The sequence below is a fragment of the Pterocles gutturalis genome, unplaced genomic scaffold, assembly GCF_000699245.1.
Source record: "Pterocles gutturalis isolate BGI_N339 unplaced genomic scaffold, ASM69924v1 scaffold48063, whole genome shotgun sequence".
Classification (NCBI taxonomy): Eukaryota; Metazoa; Chordata; class Aves; order Pterocliformes; family Pteroclidae; genus Pterocles; species Pterocles gutturalis.
The window spans coordinates 1-20695 of record NW_010127437.1 but is presented as its reverse complement, the minus strand read 5'-3'; the positions used below and the strand labels follow the sequence as shown (position 1 = coordinate 20695).

General features: G+C 36.4%; 1 protein-coding gene across 3 annotated transcripts; it reads right to left on the bottom strand.

Annotated features, from left to right (window-relative positions):
* Positions 1–1806: 1806 nt before the first annotated feature.
* Positions 1807–13772, bottom strand: RNF170 (ring finger protein 170). 3 transcript variants are annotated; one of them, XM_010079273.1, is made up of 6 exons: positions 13629–13770; positions 8969–9044; positions 7471–7579; positions 6357–6430; positions 4245–4349; positions 1807–2521 (listed from the first exon to the last, which is right to left on the bottom strand). In XM_010079273.1, the coding sequence occupies exons 1-6, from the start codon at positions 13763–13765 to the stop codon at positions 2252–2254; spliced, it is 771 nt and encodes a 256-aa protein (XP_010077575.1). In that variant the 5' UTR covers positions 13766–13770; the 3' UTR covers positions 1807–2251. The 3 variants fall into 3 exon arrangements, with proteins under 3 accessions (XP_010077575.1, XP_010077576.1, XP_010077574.1); XM_010079274.1 differs by having other exon boundaries at positions 1814–2521; positions 13691–13772; XM_010079272.1 differs by having other exon boundaries at positions 1814–2521; positions 7471–7582; positions 13629–13765.
* Between the last annotated feature and the right edge of the window lie 6923 nt (positions 13773–20695).

The window sequence follows — 20695 nt, the reverse complement described above, 5'->3', positions numbered from 1 at the left end:
TCAGCAAGCAGCTTCATGTACATTTACATCCACTCTGGATTTAGAGAGTCATGGGAAGAAGTATAAAGACAATCACAGGATAAACATCTGGACAAGGTACTAGATCAACAGATTCTATGAACAGACTCCAGTTGTTCTACAACAGCAGTTCACACTCTTCTCTAAGCAGACCCACAAGTTAAACTCCAGGAGAAAAGGGGGTGTTAAATTTACTTGATTAAAAATACTTCTTTTGAGTTTGCTCTCAGCTAGATCTTAGGAAAAAAAAAAAAAAGAAAAACAAAACCAAAACAATGCCTACACAGCAAAACTTCAAAATCCCGTCTTACCTAACGTCCCAAACTAATACCTTACTTTGTAAAGGTACCTAAAATTTTATGAATATCCCCCACTTAATAATACCTTAATGAGTTTTAAATGAGGTAGCCACTAAACCATCACCATATATTATCAATGTCAAAACAAAGGGAAAAGCTCAACTAAAATGCTCAAGTACAGCTAGTTTGTCAAAATCAATAGCACTTGCTTCCAAAAATGTAATTTTCTGTCTTGCTGTCCTCCTTCTCCTCCTGCCATTGTTTCACTTCCTGTTTCTCCTCTTGCCCATTTCTAACAAACAGCAACAAGGAAAAATTTAGCTTTCCATTTGTAGCATGTCTTTGGATTTTCAAAAGCAAATCTTCAAATGGATAATCAGTGAATTTATTTTTAAATTAATGTAATTTAAACTGACACTGAAGGACAATCTCCAACACCAACCACTGACACATCAGGTGCCAGTTCTATCATCTTCCTACACACACCTAGGTGCTAGAAGTTGTGGAAAGACGCCTGCATGGGCAAAACACAGAAGTTGTGAAAAGGTCCCTTTCATTGTAACTGTCATCCCATATATGTATACATGTAAAGAACCACCTCCCTAATCACTGTCTTTCAAGTTCTCAGGAAGCTAAAATACAACGGCAATTATCATTCTTCTAGCTAAATAGTACATAGATCTATCGTATCCTTGACTTTTCTAGTGGCATTCATTTCTTAAAATGAAAATATTTCCAAGTTACTTCTGTAGCTATGATAGCCTATATTCCAATTCAACATAAAGAAGAAAATCAACTTTAAGGATAATTAATACCCTGGTATTTTTGAAAACATTTCCAGGATTTTTTTGTGGTCCCTTTTCACAGATCTTTTTCAAGGTAATTCAGAACCCCCTGTACCCACATCCAAATCAACTAACCAACCAAACAAGAAAACCCCAACTGAAAATCAAACACCTCAATATCTAAGTTGTTTAATACTTGTATTGCAGAATGTACGTTCAGGTAAAGTTCTGTAATGTAAACATCCAGTTTTGACTTCTTCAACCACTATCTAAAATTTGCAGGTTCTCTCCACTGGCAAAATGCTTTAATGCAAAATAAAGGAATGCAAGCTCTCACTTCAGATACATTGCATTGACCCAAAGCAGCATAAAACCCCCTCTTCCAAGATACACACCTACCAAATAAACAAGCCTAAAGAGAAAAACCATGCTCCCACATAAAAATAGAGCACTGACCAGTCTGATGTGCATAATATTGGTTTCTCTTTCTAGATCAGACAGACACTGTGTGTATATTCCCAAATATAAAATTGTATGAATTGCATGCAACCGTACATGGTGCAGTTCAAGCAATATTGAGGTGTTATCCTTGTTTTTGTGAAGCATGTGGACAACAGCAAACTACAGGGTGATAATTGTAATGCAGTCCTTGGATTTCTTCTTCCATAGATATACACAAAGTTACTTTTATTTTAAAAAACTCTAGCCCACAACAGGGAGATATTAAACAATTTAGCTGTGAAAACTGTACTGTGAAGAATTTCTGAACTTCCTTATACATGTCTCTATTACCCAAAAGGATTTTTAGCTGGAAGTCCTTTACTAGAAGTCCTTTTTTCACAAACCACACACCAAGAAATGTGTTTTCTGCTTTAATTACATACAGCTGTTCGTCAAGTGGAAGTAGATGAGGTAGTTTATTACATTATAAAACTAACCTCATCCTTTTGAAGCATATGTAATAAACAAATTAAAGATTCCAGTTAAGCATCACCACATACTAACCCTTCATATTTTTATAAGATGACCAGCTATGAGATTGTAACTACTGAAATGGTACGTAGGCACCTTGCTATATCATACTTATGTTATGGTTCTCTTTCTAAAACATTCCACAACTGCCTCTGCATTGGGTCATTTTCATCCATTTCATCTATTCAGCCGCTCTGTTACCACTTCTCGGTACATGATAGAGATATATATCAGCAGAAGAAAAATGACAAAGAAATCATCCAAGAAGCCCAGAATTCCAAAGAGGGCTTCAGGAAGAAAATCCAGAGGTGAAGCCAGGTAGAGCAAGGCTCCAAGCAAACAGAGGAATATTCTGATGCGAAACATCCAGAAGAGGCCCCCAACAGAAAACATCTCCCTGAAAGCATGCCGCAATAAAGTGGGAAGATCCATAATTCTTTCCATAATCTACGAAGAAGGAAACCAGAAGTTAATATTTTGCTTTAGCAACTGGCCCATGCTAAATGGGTCTTTTTTTTTTTCAGTCTGAAGTTTCTATTACTACATTACAGCTTTGAAATCCGTTAGTTTATAAGAATTAAAACAAAAACCAGTAAGACAAGACTTTATGGATTTAGTTTTGCTGGCTAAAATCAGATTTAGTATATATATGTTTTCAAGAAATAGACAAACTGTGTTATTCTATACTGTAAAGCATACATTTAACTCACTACAAAATACACTGACATCTATTAGGAAGGAAAAACAGTGACTACTGCAGTAAAACAAACGACTGAGAAAGGGAGAAACAGCAAACAAGTTAACTGGAGTGAAATATTGATCAGAATGGAAGACAACTAGGGATTGCAGGTAAACCTAAAAAATAGGTTTCAGTTCTTCAGAAACACAACCATCTATTCTCTTGCATATAAACAGTGATTCATTTAAGTTTACAAAGCTTCAAAGTAAACTAAAGAACCTTTAAATTAATCCATCTGGAGCTCCTTTCCGTTTTTTGACTATGATTCTGCTATGATTCTATCATCTTATTGAGGGGCTGCTCAGTAGAAAATATTCAGGTTTTTATTGTGAGGCATAGGGAGGGTGAACTTTGATATTTTTTTTGATACTGATTCCTTTCCTACTGTACACAGTTTCCACAAAGAGCCATGGCAAGGCTGAAAAAGCTCTCTAGAAAATAATTTTGTATGTGGGTTTTACACCGTGTGTAAATCAAAGACAATTTATCTAGTCCAGTTTAGGGCTTTAATGCAGATTTCTGGCAGGACCTCAGACAGGTTATTGGGGACTTGATGCAGAACCCACAGAGAGGTCTGCTGGAGCCTGGAAGGCAGTTGCAATCTATTCTGGATCAAAAGCGTAACTGTTTTGTGGTTTAGGACCTAAAAAAAACCAAACCTATCTCACTCCTCTTTTGTCTCTTTGGACTGTAAATTTTTCTTGACAATGTTTTATTACTATATCTAAATTCGATGAACAGATGAAGACAAGCAAGGAAGTTACGAGTATGCATCTGTGTGCATTTCACCTTGCAAATCAAAACATGCACATAGAAGACACAGGAGGCTGACATTCTAAAGTTCTTAGAACTTCAACCATCTCTCTTAGCTATTTACGAAAAAAAATCCTGTTCACTCAGAGAGCAGAATAAAGACTGTAATATAATCTAGGAGGAAAATAAAAAACTCAAGACAGCATATAGCTTGAAGTCTGATGAAGAAAAGCACAGAGTAGAACCTCAGATTCTTCTAATCAATGTAAAGAGATCAATCAAGTGAATATTCTGGCTTGCAGATCATATATTTCATTAAGTATTTTTACTAATTACTAATCCTTTCAAATTAACAAGTCATTATTAAAAAAACAGCTTAACACATGAATGTGGAACTGAAGGCTTATTAGCAGTTCTCACTCACAACAAAAACGCAAGTTTCCATACACTTCCACAAATTACAAATAGACATTTTCAAGTTTTAGGGTTTTTTTTTAGGTTTGCCCTAACTATACAAACATCAGTTTCCTAAGGAAAACTTGCATAGTCCCTAAGCATCATAAAGGGAAAATTCACATCCCAGCGAAAAAAAAAAAAAGAAGGAAAAAAAATCACAAAAAAATGCTGTTAATCTCCCCTAAAATCACTGACTTCCACACAAATTTACCCAAAACTTACAGATCTGGGCTGTCCTGAGAACCTCCTATTGTAATCATTAACATCTTGAAATACTTGGGTTGCATCCTGCTGATCTTCACCAAAGAGTGGTAAGAATAATGTTACCTAGGCACAGCAGGGAGATTTTGTTACATGTGCAACTGTCTTTCAAATGCAGGTATTGTGAACTATAAATGAAAACAGTAATCTTCAGTTAACTACATAGATCCAACTTTGTTGTAGTTGAATGTTTCGTAAAACAAAAACTACTAACATTGATACTGTTACTAAGTTTTAACAAATTCCTTGCTTACAACTCTTTAGCAAATATTAATTTTTTAAAAGATTGTTAAAAACAAGCATAAGAACCCTCCTTCTAAGAGAGCCTTACAGGAAATTTTTCTAAACACCCAAATGATTATGTTTAAGAAGTGGGACAGATGATTTGGAGAATAAAGTTAATTTACTAAATTAATCTAGTTTTGTTTCTTAAACAGAAAATCAAACAAAGCAACTCATGAGACCATTCTTCCATTCATTCACATCTTTAGAATGGCCTTGCATCTCATCAAACAAGCAGCAAAACTCATACTTTTCCATATGGACATTCATGACAAGACCAAGAAGAATAATAGAAGTTAACAGAAAAATATATTAACCTTCAGCTCTTCTGTAAGCACAGAGAATTCTGCTATGTTCCTGGGTTAACTTTCATGAAAACATAGAAAAATATGTAAAGTCATATTACACATATCTTTCTGTATAGGAGTTTCTGAAAACTTAAGACTTGTATTTGAAAGTGATCTTCAGGTATGAAATGCAGAATATCATAGGAAACAGAAAATGCATAGCATTTTAAATTATTACAGTCTTCAAAAGCTCCCTCTGTACCTGGACACTAAATATATATCTCATATCTGCAGCAGTCACATTTACCAAATGACAGCACGAGCAGTTCTACATTCAACACCTAGCCCTGCCACAAATCTTCTATATGACTCATGTTGTTCATGCGTACATACTTCCCATCCCTATTTATAAATCAGACCTCACTTTTCTTACTTCACATGGTGAGAAGGAATGTAGCACCACCATGTAGTAGCATGCAAGTAGTATCATCCAATTTAACTGTTACTCAGAGGAAGGTAGAAGAATATCTGTGTAAGGAGAGACACTCAGAAAATAACTTATTTATTTAACTGTTACTCAGAGGAAGGTAGAAGAATATCTATGGAAGGAGAGACACTCGGAAAATAACTTATTTTCCTCTTTTCCATCTTCTTCACCTTTATTTTTTGTCTCTCTCTCCTCACTGGCTACACTGTAAACCTACACATTGTTCTGCTAGTCATACATGTTTTTCACTCCTTCCTCTGTCTTCTTACAGTCATTTGTCCTGCTGATACACACAATCAAAGCAGGATATAATGTATGGGCAAGGGCGTAAAGCATGTTACATAATTCATTAGAAGTTACCAGCTCTGTAGCTTGTGCACTGTTAAAATACAGATGTACTTTTGTTAAAACATACACTAGAAGAGTCAGAGATCCTAAGTGTTAATGAGTTGCAAGGACATATTTCAGACTGACAATGTAAGTAAGTTGTGTAGGAAGTAAGATAATGCTTGCTCTACAAAGCTCAAACTAAAAATAGGGACAAAATAAGAAATTGACATGGATAGGTTTTTTTGGCAGGGAGAGAAGGAAGGGAGAGGGTACTTCTTAGAAACCAGTAGTATACAGCTACTGGCAGTCTTCCACAACAACCCGGTCTTGCAGATGCAAGCTCTGGTAAAGAAGTTATATAACATCCCGAACAGAAAGCATGGAAGAATCATAGTTAAGATCTTACAATTTTCTGTTTTCATATACTTCTTTACAGAAAAATGGCTGAGTTATCAGTACTGTTCACTCAAATTTGAGTTGCAGGAACAATCTGTATTTTTTGAGGCATTTGGCGAAGCAAAAAATTCACAAAAACTTCACGTCCACCATCCAAGTCTCACATATTCTTTCAGCTACTCAAACTACTTCTTCTGCTAGTCTCATTATTGCAGTTCGCATCTAAGTGCTTTTTTGGTAAGATATATTACATAGCCAAACTATCAGGTTCATGCTTACTTAAAATATTACCGTTTGTCTGCAGATTGGACAACGGATGGCACCAAGCCATGAGCCATACCTCCAGTAGGCAATAATGCAGGAACCTGATGAAGGTAAGTTACAGACATTTAAACTTCTGAGTTGAAACAACCATTGCACAAAATAATATGTTACACATGAAGGGAAAGCAACAAAGGTGTACAAGCAGTTAGGTTAAATCTATTCTTTTTGGTGTAATTTTATATACAGCATTCACTGAAGATACCAAGAACCAATGTGTTAAAATTCAATGCTACTAATGAGAAAAATCCTGAATAGATTCAACTGCATCATTAATTTTCTGAAAAGACAGAAAATTTCTTACTCATTCACTGAAGAAGCAAATATTTAAAAAATGTTACCAGTTTAAAATTTAGATGTCATAAAAATATCAAGAGATGTAGAATTGATCCTAAAAACCTGGCTTTATTATCAGAGTTTCAACAGATGAAGGGAGATACAAAAATCTGACTACTTTAACTCTTTTCCAAATTTGTAAATGTTTTTGTTTAAACAACTAGGCATCATATACACTATATATGCCATAAAACTAGATGAATGCAGTGAAAGAATCCTACTGGGAACCTGAAGGACAGGAAGCAAAATGCTACATAAGGTGTTTACATATAAATTTGAATAGCTGTGCCTCAAAAAAAAAAAAGGCAAACACCTTAAGCCTTGTGAACTTAGTCTTAACTTGACTTCCAAGAAAAAAAAAAACAAACCACTCTGAGATAAAGATAATACCAAGCAGAATGTTTTACTCTTTCTAAACCAGTTTTTAAAATGGTATATTTCAAGTGTTTTTCAGCCTCTTCAGTTTTTTACTAACTGGAAATACATTATACTCTCTGACCCTGACATTTTTAAATTAACTGCAGTTTCAATCCTGATAGCATAGAAAAAAAAGCAGCACACTCTCAAAGTGCTGTTTAAGCACAAAAGTATTTTCTCAACAATTTATATAAAAATTATTTCTAATACAGACTAGAAGTTAAGCAGTTAAAATAAAAAAAAGCTTTGCATTACGGTGACTGTACTAGGGTCAAAAGTTTGCATTTCTGTTCTGGTTTTATCTTTGTGGCTTGGGGTTTTTCCTGCTTACCACAGAAGAGATGACCACAATTTGTTTCTATAGGAAACGTAGCTTGTTGCAAACAGACTGGACAGGACATATCTGTATAGAAGTGATGTCTATCACCAGCAGAAGCATCCTGCTGGAAGAGAAGAGAAATGTAAAGTGTTAAGGATACTATCTTTATATAAGTCTGCTGAGTTTAAAAAAAAAAAAAAATCCAGTGTTCACAAATCAAATAAATCCAGTCAAACAGTCAAATGCAAAACTATGTGAAATGAAAGAGAAATATACTTAAATTCAAAAGTCAAACATACTTAAATGCAAAAACTGATTCACTAAGCAAGTTGTTCTTGTGACAAGCCCATTATTTTCCCTTTATCTGTCATATAAGCATGGCTTCAATCCAGTTAAAGACCACAAAAAGAATGTCTTTGGTCCTTCACTAAGTTAGGTCACACATGCTGAAGCATGAATAACTCGGATCTAGACTGTTAACTTCATTATCTTCAGTAGTTCTGTCTAGAGCCAGATAACTCCACTGCTTACCAGTTGCAGTATTTAGTGTTCCCAAGCCCAAGCACAGACATCAGCTTGTATATGTCACTGCCATGAAGTGTTTTTTTCTCCCCATTTTGCCATGTCTTCCACATAAATATGCACTGAGTTAAAAATCTGTCACTATTTCAAGAATTACTATGATGAATGACTCTCCTCAATACCCTCCCTGAAAGTATGGCTTTTCACTCAGCAATTTCCAGTAACCTGGCCTAGAATCAGACATCCTCTCCTCTACATGTCAGGCCTGGATGCAGTCAGGGAAACATAGAATAGTTTGGTTTGGAAGGATCTTTAAAGTTCATGTAGTCTAATTCCCCTGACATAGGCTGGGACATCTGTCACTAGATCTGTTTGTTCAAAACCCTGTTCAATGTGACCTTGAATGGTTCCAGGGATGGGGCATCCACAACTTCTTTGGGCAACCTGGGCCAGTGTCTCACCACCCTCATGGTAAAAAATGTCTTCCTTATGTCCTATCTAAACTTTAACTCTTTCAGTTTAAAACCATTGCCCTTATCATGTCACTAAAGGCTCTGGTAAAAAGTTTCTCTCTGTCAGTCTTTGTTGCCTAGCTCTTGTCACTGTGCCATTGTTCTGCTACACACAGTTTATCAGTCTAAACATCTAACCCATGTCCTGTGGCAGCAAGATGTACTCCAGATTTCCTTTCCTTTCCTTTACCACTAAGTTCCCAGGGACATTGTAGGAAGCACACAACATAATCTAACATACTCCACCTTGTGGCAAAAAAATGGTGAAAAAAGAACCAGGCAAAGATTTAATTTTAATTACTTAACTTATCCATTAAAAACCTCCTACATTATCTCATTACTTGATAAATTTCAAGGATGCCTCTGTACAGTAAGTAAGCTTCCATAACTTTCAATACCAGCTCTTCCAGAACCTCACAGAAGTCTACACTACCCCAGACCAGACAGCTGAATGATGCCAACCCATAGCACAGCACCTGCTCAGTTTGAAGCTGCTGACGAAGAGCTCGTACTAGCTCTTGATTTTCTGGGTGTATGTTCTGATGTTCATTTCTGTGAAAGAAAATAAAAGCAATAAGAAAAAATGAATGCTGTGACCCAACACTGAAAAATAACTGATTGAAAAAAACCAGAAACCTGAACAAAGGGCAAAAAAATCATTATTTCCTGCTATAAATAATTTTAAAGGAAGTACACAAATAATTAAGGAAACAAGACATTTATTCTAGATCATAAAGTCACTCTGGACATTTAAAGCTGTAGAGCTGCAAGATTTTCCAGAGAGAAAATCATTAAATCATGTTAAAACTGAAACAAAATGAAGCCATTAACTTACAAAAAATCAAGTTGCCTGAAAGCTTTGCCTCCACTGCTAGTTTTGTATTGTCGGTCTACTTGTAAATTCCTTACTTTCTTCACTCACTACCTAAGTTATAGAGTTGAAAAATCCTAATTATTTCAATTTTATCTGCTACCTGAAAGATTAAGATATAACACTGACATAAGAAGGGGTAGGCAAACTCTGAGATTTAGAATGTTGAATTTATGTAACTAACATCAGACTGGATATAAAAATAAATCACTCTTTTAAAGTCACTCTTTAAAAAAAAGATTCTACGGTCAAGACAACTACAGGTTAGAGATGCCTATGGGAATCAGAGGGAAGGGTTTCACTGGAGAAAGGAGGCTGGGTATTTTAAAAATTTTAAATTCAAAAGCACAATGGGAACAGAATTGGAATTAAAAATGATGCTGACAACATTAAGAGGTGGTGAGTTACAGTAAATATGAGTCAACACCATCATATTCAAAACCGTGGATTTTTATGCTTTATTTATTCATATGGAATTCACTGGTGATACATTCTGAGATCTCAGCTGGATTCTGTTTTCTATTTTGGGCTAAATGCATAAAACCATGTAGAGAAGTTGGAAGAAGTTCAGAAGAGAATAAGAATTACTGCCCACATTTTTTTAAACATGGGACAAAGAGTGAAGAAATGACAGTTCATATAGAAGACTGCTCATGGAGAGAAAAGGGGACATGATAAGGCTTTCATTCTATAAATACAAGTAATTATTTCCCACAGTTATCTAAGGCTGGTGGAAAACATTTTTAACCACTAGATCAGAAAAGGTTACCTCAGGGTATTATGATGTATCTTTGACTAAAAGTTAAACAAAAACCAGCTTGCACTGCTTCCAGGGATGACCTAGGCAAGCTGATCCTCTGTCAGAGCCAAGGGCTGGAGTGGCTGATTTTTTAGGACATTTTCTGGTTGCAGTTCTAGTTACATAATTTCCTCAACGGCTCTAGGAGCTTCTGCACTACTTTCCTTCATCTGATGTGGGAAGTCACAATACTGCATTACTGCTATCTTTAACATTTTGCCTCCTTCATTCTTGCTTCAAAGAGGAACAAGCCCTGTATTCTTCATACTAATAGTAACATGCTTATCTGTAAAAAGTAGATTTTTTTAACACTAATGTGGGTGACATATATGAAAGTTATATGACGGGAAACATACATAAAAACCCTTCTTGCCCACCCTGTGTCTCCATGAGTGAGATTTTGTGGATGTTGTCTGTCATACATGTTATAAGAATAAAAGTATTTTCCTGTTTAGATGCTACAAATGAACATATTTTGCACCTCTAGTTTGCCAGAACTTTGATATATATCGAAATTCAGTTTCAATCACAGACAAGTAGAAGGTGTGAATTTTAAGCCAGTTTATTCTGATTTCTTCATGAACAACTAATGACAAGTTTACTGCTAAAGTGTTAATCAGTGAAAAGCTATACTAAGCAAAGGAAAACCTGAAGTGCTCAAGTTTAAAAAGTAGACATGGTAAAGTTACCTGGGCAATATTCACATATCATCCTTGTACAAATACTTCATTTATATGACTTTACTGTGGTATCACATACTACACTGAATACATGAGAGTATTTGTAGACCTGTAGAGATACGGTGTGTACAACATCTGTCACATGCATAGGATGCTGAGGTAGCAGAACACTGCACAATGTCCAGCAGGGGACAGGCAGAGCTCAAGACATATCCAATTGATGACTTCTTTCATGCAATTAGTGTGAGAAAACAAATGAAATAAAAAAAAAAGAGTACGGCACTATGTAATTAGAGGCATCATCAAACACAAGTCAGAAAGAAAGAAAGTCGGATGTAGAGTCTTTTAATTTCCCCATTTCTGAGTGTTAGCACTCCCTTAACTTGACCAAAAAAGTCCCATGACATGGGAAGATTGTACTGCGTTATCACAAAAGGCCTCACCAAACTATCATTACCAGAAGGAGGAAGGCTGCCTACTCATTTGGTGTGCAGTCTCACACAGGGAAAGTACTTATGGGGACTGGTTTATCACTGCTCAAATGATTGCCATTGTTAATTTCCAAAGATTAAGATCTCACTTCTGATGAAAATACTGAAAATCTTATAATCAAACCATATGATAGGATAGAAAAAGGAGAGAAGAATATCTAGACTTGCAGATTCATAAACATGGGCTAGGGAAGTCAGGTGGGACAAGTAGGGAATCACTGATACAAACCACTGGAGGGTGAGGTTCCCTTTGATTAGTTGAATAAAATAAATTTTCACAGTCTCATTGTAATGTGACAACCTACTCACAAGTTTAAAAGATGATGGAAAAAGTCTGGCTGCATTTTATCAAAACTGGTAACCCCAAGACATACAGGTTTTGCAAAAGTGACTGAACTAAACATCTGCAACTCAGTATAGATGTTAATTACCACTAATAAGTTTATCCACCAAAAGCACAGAGACCCGCCCCTAAAATCTACTGCAACATACACTCCTTGCTGCCTACTTTCCCATTTTATTCAGTTCCTGGAACCTTATTCATTGTCCTAAGCTTTCTTTCATGTGTTCTTACCCAGGACCTGTTCCTACCCAACTGAAATGTTTTAGATGTTGCATACGGAAATATGGGTGGCAAAGAAACTGGGGTAATGGACACAGTATACATAGACCACTGCCTAAGATAACTAGAGAAGAAAAAGAAAATACTCCTTTTTTCCCCCGCCTCCCTTTCAGTGCTAAATAAAAAAGAATTAATATACTTTTTGTACTCTGCAGATTTTCTACTGTACCATGCAGATTTTGATGGAGACAATACAAAGGAGGTACAGGAAGAATGCTGCTCAATACACAGAAGGTACCAGAAGGCACAGCAGAGAGCTAAGAGGATGTTGATAGGATTTTCAGTAGTCAGTCATACAATGCAGAAGTGTACAAGCTTCAAGACTGCCAAAGTACAGAAGCTCTGTGTCAAGTTTGTTTGCCCCTCCAGAAAATAAACCATCAGGGCATGTAACGGGATCCATAGGCAAAGACTTCACTTTGCTTATTACACTGCAGAGGCAGTTAGTAACTAGCCATTTTCTCCCTCCCCAAGTAAACCTTCATCATTGATGTATTATCTCCCTGAACTCCAATCCTGAGTGAGCTGCTGCTATTCTTGCCGTCTCCTGACCCCTGTTCCATTCACTTTCTTTCATGTTCCTAACTTACTTTCCTTTATAAAGTTCAAAAATAAATTGTTTACTTTTAAATTAAACACTTAAAATTCAAGTCACAAATGCTAAAAATGTCAATACAAGGGATAGAGAAAGTGTAAGAGAGCAGAGGGAAAAGAAGCAGTTCTTGAAGCCACCTGAATAACCAAAACAGCCTTGGAAAGAAAAGCAAGGGTGAAGTACATACATTTCTCTTAGACTCCTTCACTATCTCCTGCTCCTGAACAGCAGCACTGCCTTGCAGTCCAACCAAGCTTTCCCACTCCTAGATTCTCTTGTAGCTTGCTCTCAAATACCTCCTACCCCACTAAAACTTCTCATATGGACAGATCCTCCTCAGTAAATTCCATAATAATGCCAATGCATCATTAAAATAGAGTACTCTTAGCTGTTAAAACTAATTTATGTTCAGAAATCTACAGACATCCGTGTGTGTGGGGGGGGAAAAAAAGCCAATATGAAGATCAGACTTATTCTCCCAAAACACACAGGCTAAGATGTTAGGCTGCAAGTAAAAACTCTGAAATGAAAAACAAGCTATGATTACTCGACCATTAAAGTTATTGAATTGTGAACATTTTGCTTTATAGAAAGCATATTAAAGTCAATTGTTTTTCAGCATATTTATTTATACAGTCAATTTATTCAGGTTTTGGGTTTGGGGTGGGGATGGGTTTGGAAGGAGAGTGCGATTAGAACATACATTGGAGGATTATATCCAATCTTAATTGTGGAATCATTATTGATAGATCTTTACTTTGTAACCAAGTATGACACACCAGCCATATAGATTGTAAATTTAGCCATTTTAAGTCTTAAGGAATGATGAACATTATTTAGTTTGATCATTTGAAGATAAAGAAGAGTCAAACTTGACTTTTGAGAAACGCGTCATTTCATTCTGTGAATTAAATTATGAAATTCTGACAAGCAATTAGATAAACAGAGTAAGTGAGCAACCATCTCCTTAATGTCACAAAATCAAAGTTGTTTTGTATACCAATGCAAAAATTTGTTGAGAAAGTTAAAATTTTACAAATGCAGGTATATAGATTAATTCCTGTCAACATATTCTCACCTTAAAAGCGTATATACCAGAGCAGCAATGAAAGTGAAACTGAGCACAACTGCCACCAGTACCTGGTCACTTACTCCTTCTATAACTGAATCATTATCTAGCTTCAAACTCTGAACTTCTGCTTGGTGACTGGCCATCACAGCTCTAAAATAAAAAAGAAATATACCAATACATACATAGATATTAAAATATACACATGCACATATAACATTTTAAACATAGTTAGTAATAATATATATACACATCAATTCATACACACAATAAATTCCTGAAGGAACAGATTAGTCATTGCCGGGGGAAAAAATGGTAAAAGAAGAAGGAAGAGATTAATTTTTACCAAATACTGAGCTTGCTGCAGAGGACTGCAAAACATTTGTCTTGCGCAGTAGCAAACAAGTCTTAAATGACTATGTTGTGATCTAAAGATTTTTTTTAAAAAAAAACATCAGTCAGATACTTTACCTGGGAATCTTTACCAGATAACTTGCCTAGGAACAGGTCATTGCTCAATTAGACATATTCTAAGGACAGTTAGTCTATAAAAAGTATAATGACTGTGCATTATCAAGAATTTTAGAGATTACATAACACATCACTGCTGCTAGGCTGAGACAACATAATTTCTAGAAACCTAATTTTTGGCACTTCCGAGAAGAAAGAAACAAAAAACATTTGGGGTTTAGGTCGTTTTAGAGTGTTAAATGCCCATTTGGATACATAGGAACCACTTGATGCACTTTATATTTTATCTGTCTTTCTATGCATTACCATCCTTCAGCTGGAAACATGGGAAAAACTTGAAAGAAAAAGAGTATTATCAGGCTTCCCTAGTTAGACTTGTTTGTTTTATATTCATTTCACGTATGCAACAATCAAAATGACTTGTGAATGCTAGCATTTATTATCCTCCAGCATTAACCTACAGCTGGAGACAAGCAAAATAAAATAGTTTCCAATACACTCTTAAATCACTCCTGTTACAATCAGGAAGTGAAATTAACTACAGCTGTGAGTATTAAGAAACAGAGGAGTGAAGCTAACTCTGGCAAATGACAAAAAAAGTCATATTGAAGTTGTGTCCATACACAATTAAAGTATTTTTCATTCAGAGCTGATGTAAAATCTCAGCATCAGTTTATGAGGTCAGGTAAGACTGGTATAATTGACTTTACTTACTAGTTGAGTGCATGTGCGTTAAGCTTGCAAGCTTGCATCAGTGTTTCTCTCTACTTCACCACTCATGTGGTCATGTTTTCATTTGAACCTTCTTGTCTAGCAAACATCACCAGACACTGCTGGGCCTTGAATTAATTGCAAAACTGAAATGGAATACAAGTCATAGGGATTTTACTGCATACCTGTTAACAACTACCCTGGCAAGATTTCAACACACCAGTCTAGTGCTAACATGAAAGTGCCATCTTTTCCATAAAACAGCTACTCTCACCCTTCAGATCTTTTCTTGTACAAGTTGTGGAGCTTTTTCCAAGCTTCCTTACATTTGTGGGAGCTGACCTCTGTAGAAGCAATGCAAGAGAAGCTGGTATATTCTAACACCACTGTAAAAAAGGGTAACTGGTATAATTAAGTACCATGGCAGCAGAGAAAATTCACGGTGAATGGGTAGGGTAGATTCCTTTAATTGCTGTATTTTTGGGCTTCCACTGTGAAAACCAAAATAAAATAATGAAGCATATACAAAGTGAAATAATAAACTGAGACTCCCAACCTGAACTGAGACTATTATTTCTGTAACTATAATAATAATTTTTGCTAATTACATCTTTCCACAAGCAACTGTGTCATAGTCTAACTACTGAAACGTAAATTAATATCTGGGAAGAGTGGAACAAATTCGAGAATTAATATTTCCCAAAAGTGGAATATGAGTGACTCATCAAGAGACATGTTTGAAGTAGGTCAATATTGGCTCAGGATTCATATATACTAACGAATAAAGAACCGTATCTCTGTGGAAAGGTCTTACATAGGAACAAGAGCCTATGCAAGTAATTATAGCATTTCTTTGTGTAGCTAGTTACACAATTATATTGCTAGAGTTAAAGCCACGAGGCTAAGGTGTTGTGGAAGTTTTCTGAGCAGCAGTTCCTTGGTGCTGAGGATTTGGACTGGTAGGTGCACTGTGATGCTTCCCCAGCTCAACATTCACAACCTGTATACTTTATTCCTTTGCAAATCCAACCTTGAAGAAGCTTCTCTCTCTTACAATACATTTTTCTGGGATATTCACACAACTGTGTCTCAGGCAGCGTGCCTGTATCTTCAACTCCTGTGTTTTCTCTACTTAAGTACCATCATCAGTCCAGTAATTTTTACAGTGCCACACGGTCATTTCTGGGTTGACTGCACAGTACAAAACCAGAAGTAAAAGGTAAGGAATTGGTATGTGATGATTCCTCCATCGTCCTGCATCAGCTCTGTTAGAAGACACCAACATGCTAATAACAACTACATCCCATTAAGTGTTACCCACCTTTTCCAGAAATGCACACTGTGGCAGAGATATATAGATGCTTTAACTGCACCTTTAGAAGGCTGGTGTTTCTCAGACACCTGAAAGGTTTCCGGTATCACTGATTGCTTTGTGCGCTCTGAAACCAACACATGAATTGTCAGTATCACACAAAGTTAACTCAGTTTCCCTGAACAGCCTTCAAGACATCTCCCTCTCTCCATGTTCCTTGCAACAACATCCTTGATCCTTGTCTGCCTACCATTAATAGCACTCATTATCTCTGCTTTCCTTAATTTCTGCTATGCACTCTTTTTGAAACACCGAACTGTGGAGCCAAGGTTAGCAGCAGAATATGAATAAGAAATACACAGACCTTCACTTGGTCTTCCTTCCTGCTGGTAATGCCAGTTACTTCTATCTACTTCACTCCTTCACTTACCACATATGACTTCTCAAAAAACATTTTCACACAAACTTAAGTGTTCAAAAGAAATTTCTGCACAGTCTTTCTAGCTACATAAAATGCCACTCCCTCAAACACATTGTCTTCACCTTTGTATCAATACTGACAAAATGTATAGTATAGAGAGGGGAGTGGAATCTCTGCCTCTGTCTCTCTCCCAGCTGCTTCTATTAAAAATTCCAGAGAAGAGAGGCTACTGACGCTTAAGGCTCATGTTGTTCAACTTAACGTGATACTTCAGGACAGTCAGCAAGTGCTAGGCATATTTCTCTCACCACCTCTATCACTTTTTCTGTATCAGACCACTGCACAAGAGGGCTGACATAATTGTGCAGACTAGGAACTACAAACAGAAGGGTTTCACTTCAAAAGATCAATACATGCTTTCTCAGAATAGTAATTCAAGTCTCATTAGAGACATCAACAGTTTTCTCCTACTCTTTACATGCTTACTGGGTTAGCATGTAAAAAAAGGAATGGCTACAAGGAGAACACTGGTAAAATACACTATTTTAAAATTGTCAGGCTGAAGGAAGAAGAAATTTTCTGATTTCAAGTCTGTTTTGAATGTTTTCAAACAAAATATCTAGAACTGTAAGCCTGCAGTTCATGTTTCTTCAGGTGCAACCACAACATCTGCAGTGGTTTAAACCAGTAATAGGCTAGCTAACAGTCCTAAAATAGCTGCTAAGGAATCTTGCCCCCCAGTGCATGTGTTCAGCAGTGGTGCTCGTTCAGTTGGTACAATTAACAAGCAGGTTACAGGAGACTTAGTTCTTTAATGATGTAATGAGGACCCTTCAGTCTTAGAGCCAACCAGCATTGACCAGGACTAAGTGCATGACAGAGAAGACTTCTAGAAGCAGAATTTATCACAAACATCGAATCTCTCCTTAAATAATAACCAGTAATAATTTGATGTAATAGCAACTTGACATGGTTTGTATTAAATTCAACCCTTTTATGCTGATCCATTACATTTATCTGGTTATGCAAAAATAACAGTATTTCATCAACCTCTTAATCATATTTTTTTTTCTGGATCAGTGTTCTATACTACAGGCTTTTCAGAAATTAATTTTAAAGCTGTTCTTTCTTCTCTGTGGATTTTTGGTACTTTTTGTTTCTTTTTATAATTACAAATAAGGTTTGATTTTTTTTATTTTTTTTTTAAGTGCTTGCCTCTATTCTTTTATACAAGGAGTTAACTCGTATCTACACCAGCTCTCTGAGAAAAGTACCGAATTAATAGAATGACCTTAGGAAAAAAAAGGCAGTAACTGAAAACAGATTACATTTTGAGAATTGATTTTTTGTTATACTTAGGATTTTTTTCTCTTTTTAGCCATTTAACAAGGATAGCTTTCTTAAATTAAAGCATAATCTCACCCTGTGTTCCAACTGGGGGATCAAAACCAAACCACGTCTAACAACACTCACATCAAATTGGAATTTATACAATCAACTGCAGAACGTTAAAAGTCTCAGCTGCAAAGTTTAAAAATCTGAGAAAAAAGCTGGGCCTTTTTCCTACATTAAAAGCAAAAACAAAAGAGCCCAAAACTTAATTTCCAGTTTAATTTCATTGCACCTCCAAACTACTGTCACTTGTTTAAAGTAAAACAATACGACTGCCCAGTGAGGGGAAAGAAGACAAGCAGTTACTCCTCCCTTCCACTTGGGCTATGTTACAGCTGGACTTTGCAGCACAGTACTTAGACTGCGATCAGGTTTATCTGCATTGGGATTCTTGATGGCTACAGAATATAAACAACTTCAGACTGAAGTGTCCCCAAAATGCTTGTAAACAGAAAGGAATGGAATTTATTGTTTGCAAAATCACAGAGTTCTGTTTGTAAAAACTGTCACAGACTAACCATCCGAACACAAAATCACCTTGCTTATTAGTTTTTCTGAGAGTGATCACTGACAGAAAGCAACACTAACTTACATTTCAGATAAGAGTCTGCAGGCCTTACAAGTTACTTAACCATAGAGGGAAAAACGTATGAACAATGTATGCACGTTCATGCAAAAAAAGGAGAAACATAACGAGCAGTATGGCAATTACAATGTCTTTTATTCTTGGAAACTCATACAAATCAAATTGAAGTGTGAGGGCATGAGGACATACACTAGTCTGGACGTATTACTCCTTCATTTTTCAGATTTGAAAAATATTATGAACACTTTCAGTGTTCTCCATACAGCACAGCTAGAACAGTACCCTAAGCCATGATTCACAAATAAATTAAAAACAACCCAGTGTTTGCCATGATACATTAAACACCTGTTGCCAATTATCCGAAGTCAGAATATCCCCATAGTTTTCTGAAGGATTTGATTTTCCAAGTTTATCAGGGAAGTACCATATGCTAATATAGTATCAAAAACACAGAGATCTTTAGGACCTACTACCAAAGGAATATATAAGCAGAGTGAAAAAGAAGTAAGAACCTCTCTTCACATCTGAGAACAATGAGATAACGCAGAATACTACTGTGAGATACAAATTAGTAACCAACACCAACATTTTATTGACTTTGAGAGCATATAACAATTCCCTCAACATCTGAAAGAGATGTTGGATAACGATGTGTCATTTCAGGGACGGGCTGGGAGTGAACTAGATGAGAACAAGGGGATGTTTTTTTTCTTTTACTTTATTTTTATTTTTGGTATTTTTTTCTTGATGCAGTACTGGCAACCACCCCCAGTGCTTGAAAAAAATTATAAAATGAAGACAGTGGTGGTGGGCCAGTATGCAAGTCAGAACCTGTAACATCTTTTGCCTGTTGTCTTTTATTAACAGATATATTACCCCCCTCCTTAAAAACTCTGCTTACTTTATAGGAATTGTGTGTTTTCCACGATAAGCTAATTCCTCTCCAACTAGTAAAATACTGAGTCACTTTTTTTTTTTAAGACCAAAAAGGCTTATACTCTGCTTATACTCCTCACAATTTTCTTCCATGGTAAAAGAAAAAATTTTTTTCATCTGTATCAACAGTTTTCTAATAAGACTGACCTGTCCTAGATAAGAAAAATCAACTTTTAAGAATTTAAGCATACTAAAATGGAGCATATTTATTTGGCAACTCACCCCCTGCATGCATATCAGCTTATACTGAAATATCTAAGGCATACATTTATTGTTTTTCTCTAATTTAGAAGAAAAACAGACAAATTCCCTAAATAAAGACAAATTCTTAGATGTGGGGCAGTAATTGAGACCTCTTTCATGATAAGTTATCCAATTACTTCCTACTTCAGGGTAGCATCAGGTTGTGGCCACTGTCTGTTGTCGAGAAAGAGACCTTGTGAATGAACTTGACCGAGCACACTGGATCCTACAGTTATTTTTAGTCTCCTTCATGAAAAGCTCAAAGGTATGCCTAGACTGCATTCATGAAGTTTTAACAACAGCAGGTGTTAACCATGCATGATGAACAGTAAAGGTATAAACAGCATTCAAGACTCTAGCATGAGTTTACTAGTCTAAATCATCTAAATCCTGAGCTGATACATTTTATCTAGGTACTTTAGTGTACTAAAGTTGGATTTTGAAATAGCAGTATAGACATATACATTACAAGGCAGAAATAAGGGAAATGACAGATGGTGTACTCATAAAAAGTGGTTTTGAGAAATAAAAAAGAAACCAAATATAGCAACATACAAATTGACAAGATACATTCTGTGAGAAGGTTATTACAACTGACTTAGGAACATCCTACTAGGATTTCTTGCAGTCTGTTAATGCAGTGTTACATGAGTTAGTGGCAACTTTGGAGTCACAAATCAGCTCAGCTGCTAAAGCAAAATTATACAAACTCGGTTGTATCTGAGTTTTGCTCAGAGGAAGTTAACGCCACTTTCTACTCCAAAGAGACAGGAAAACCCCGCAGAGGTTGCTCCTTCCACAAGCCAAGCCATGTTATCACTTACTAGCAGAATGCCTGTGGGTGCAGCGTCCTCACAAGCCCACGCTCCCGAAGCCAGGGACAGCTGGGTTTCGGGGTGCTGCTGCAGGTCCCTCCCGGCCCTACCAGAGACCCTCCCAACCAGCTCCTACCCACCACCGGCCCGCATGGCCACAGCCGAGGGCATACCCAGCCAGGGAAAGGC

Coding starts and splice junctions, on each gene's coding strand:
- RNF170 (XM_010079272.1), bottom strand. CDS start 13,765: ATGGCCAGTCACCAAGCAGAAGTTCAGAGTTTGAAGCTAGATAATGAT. Junction 9,045..13,628: donor CTGGTATATACGCTTTTAAG/GTGAGAATATGT, acceptor TTTCTTTCACAG/AAATGAACATCAGAACATAC. Junction 2,522..4,244: donor TCTCAGGACAGCCCAGATCT/GTAAGTTTTGGG, acceptor CCTTCTTCGTAG/ATTATGGAAAGAATTATGGA.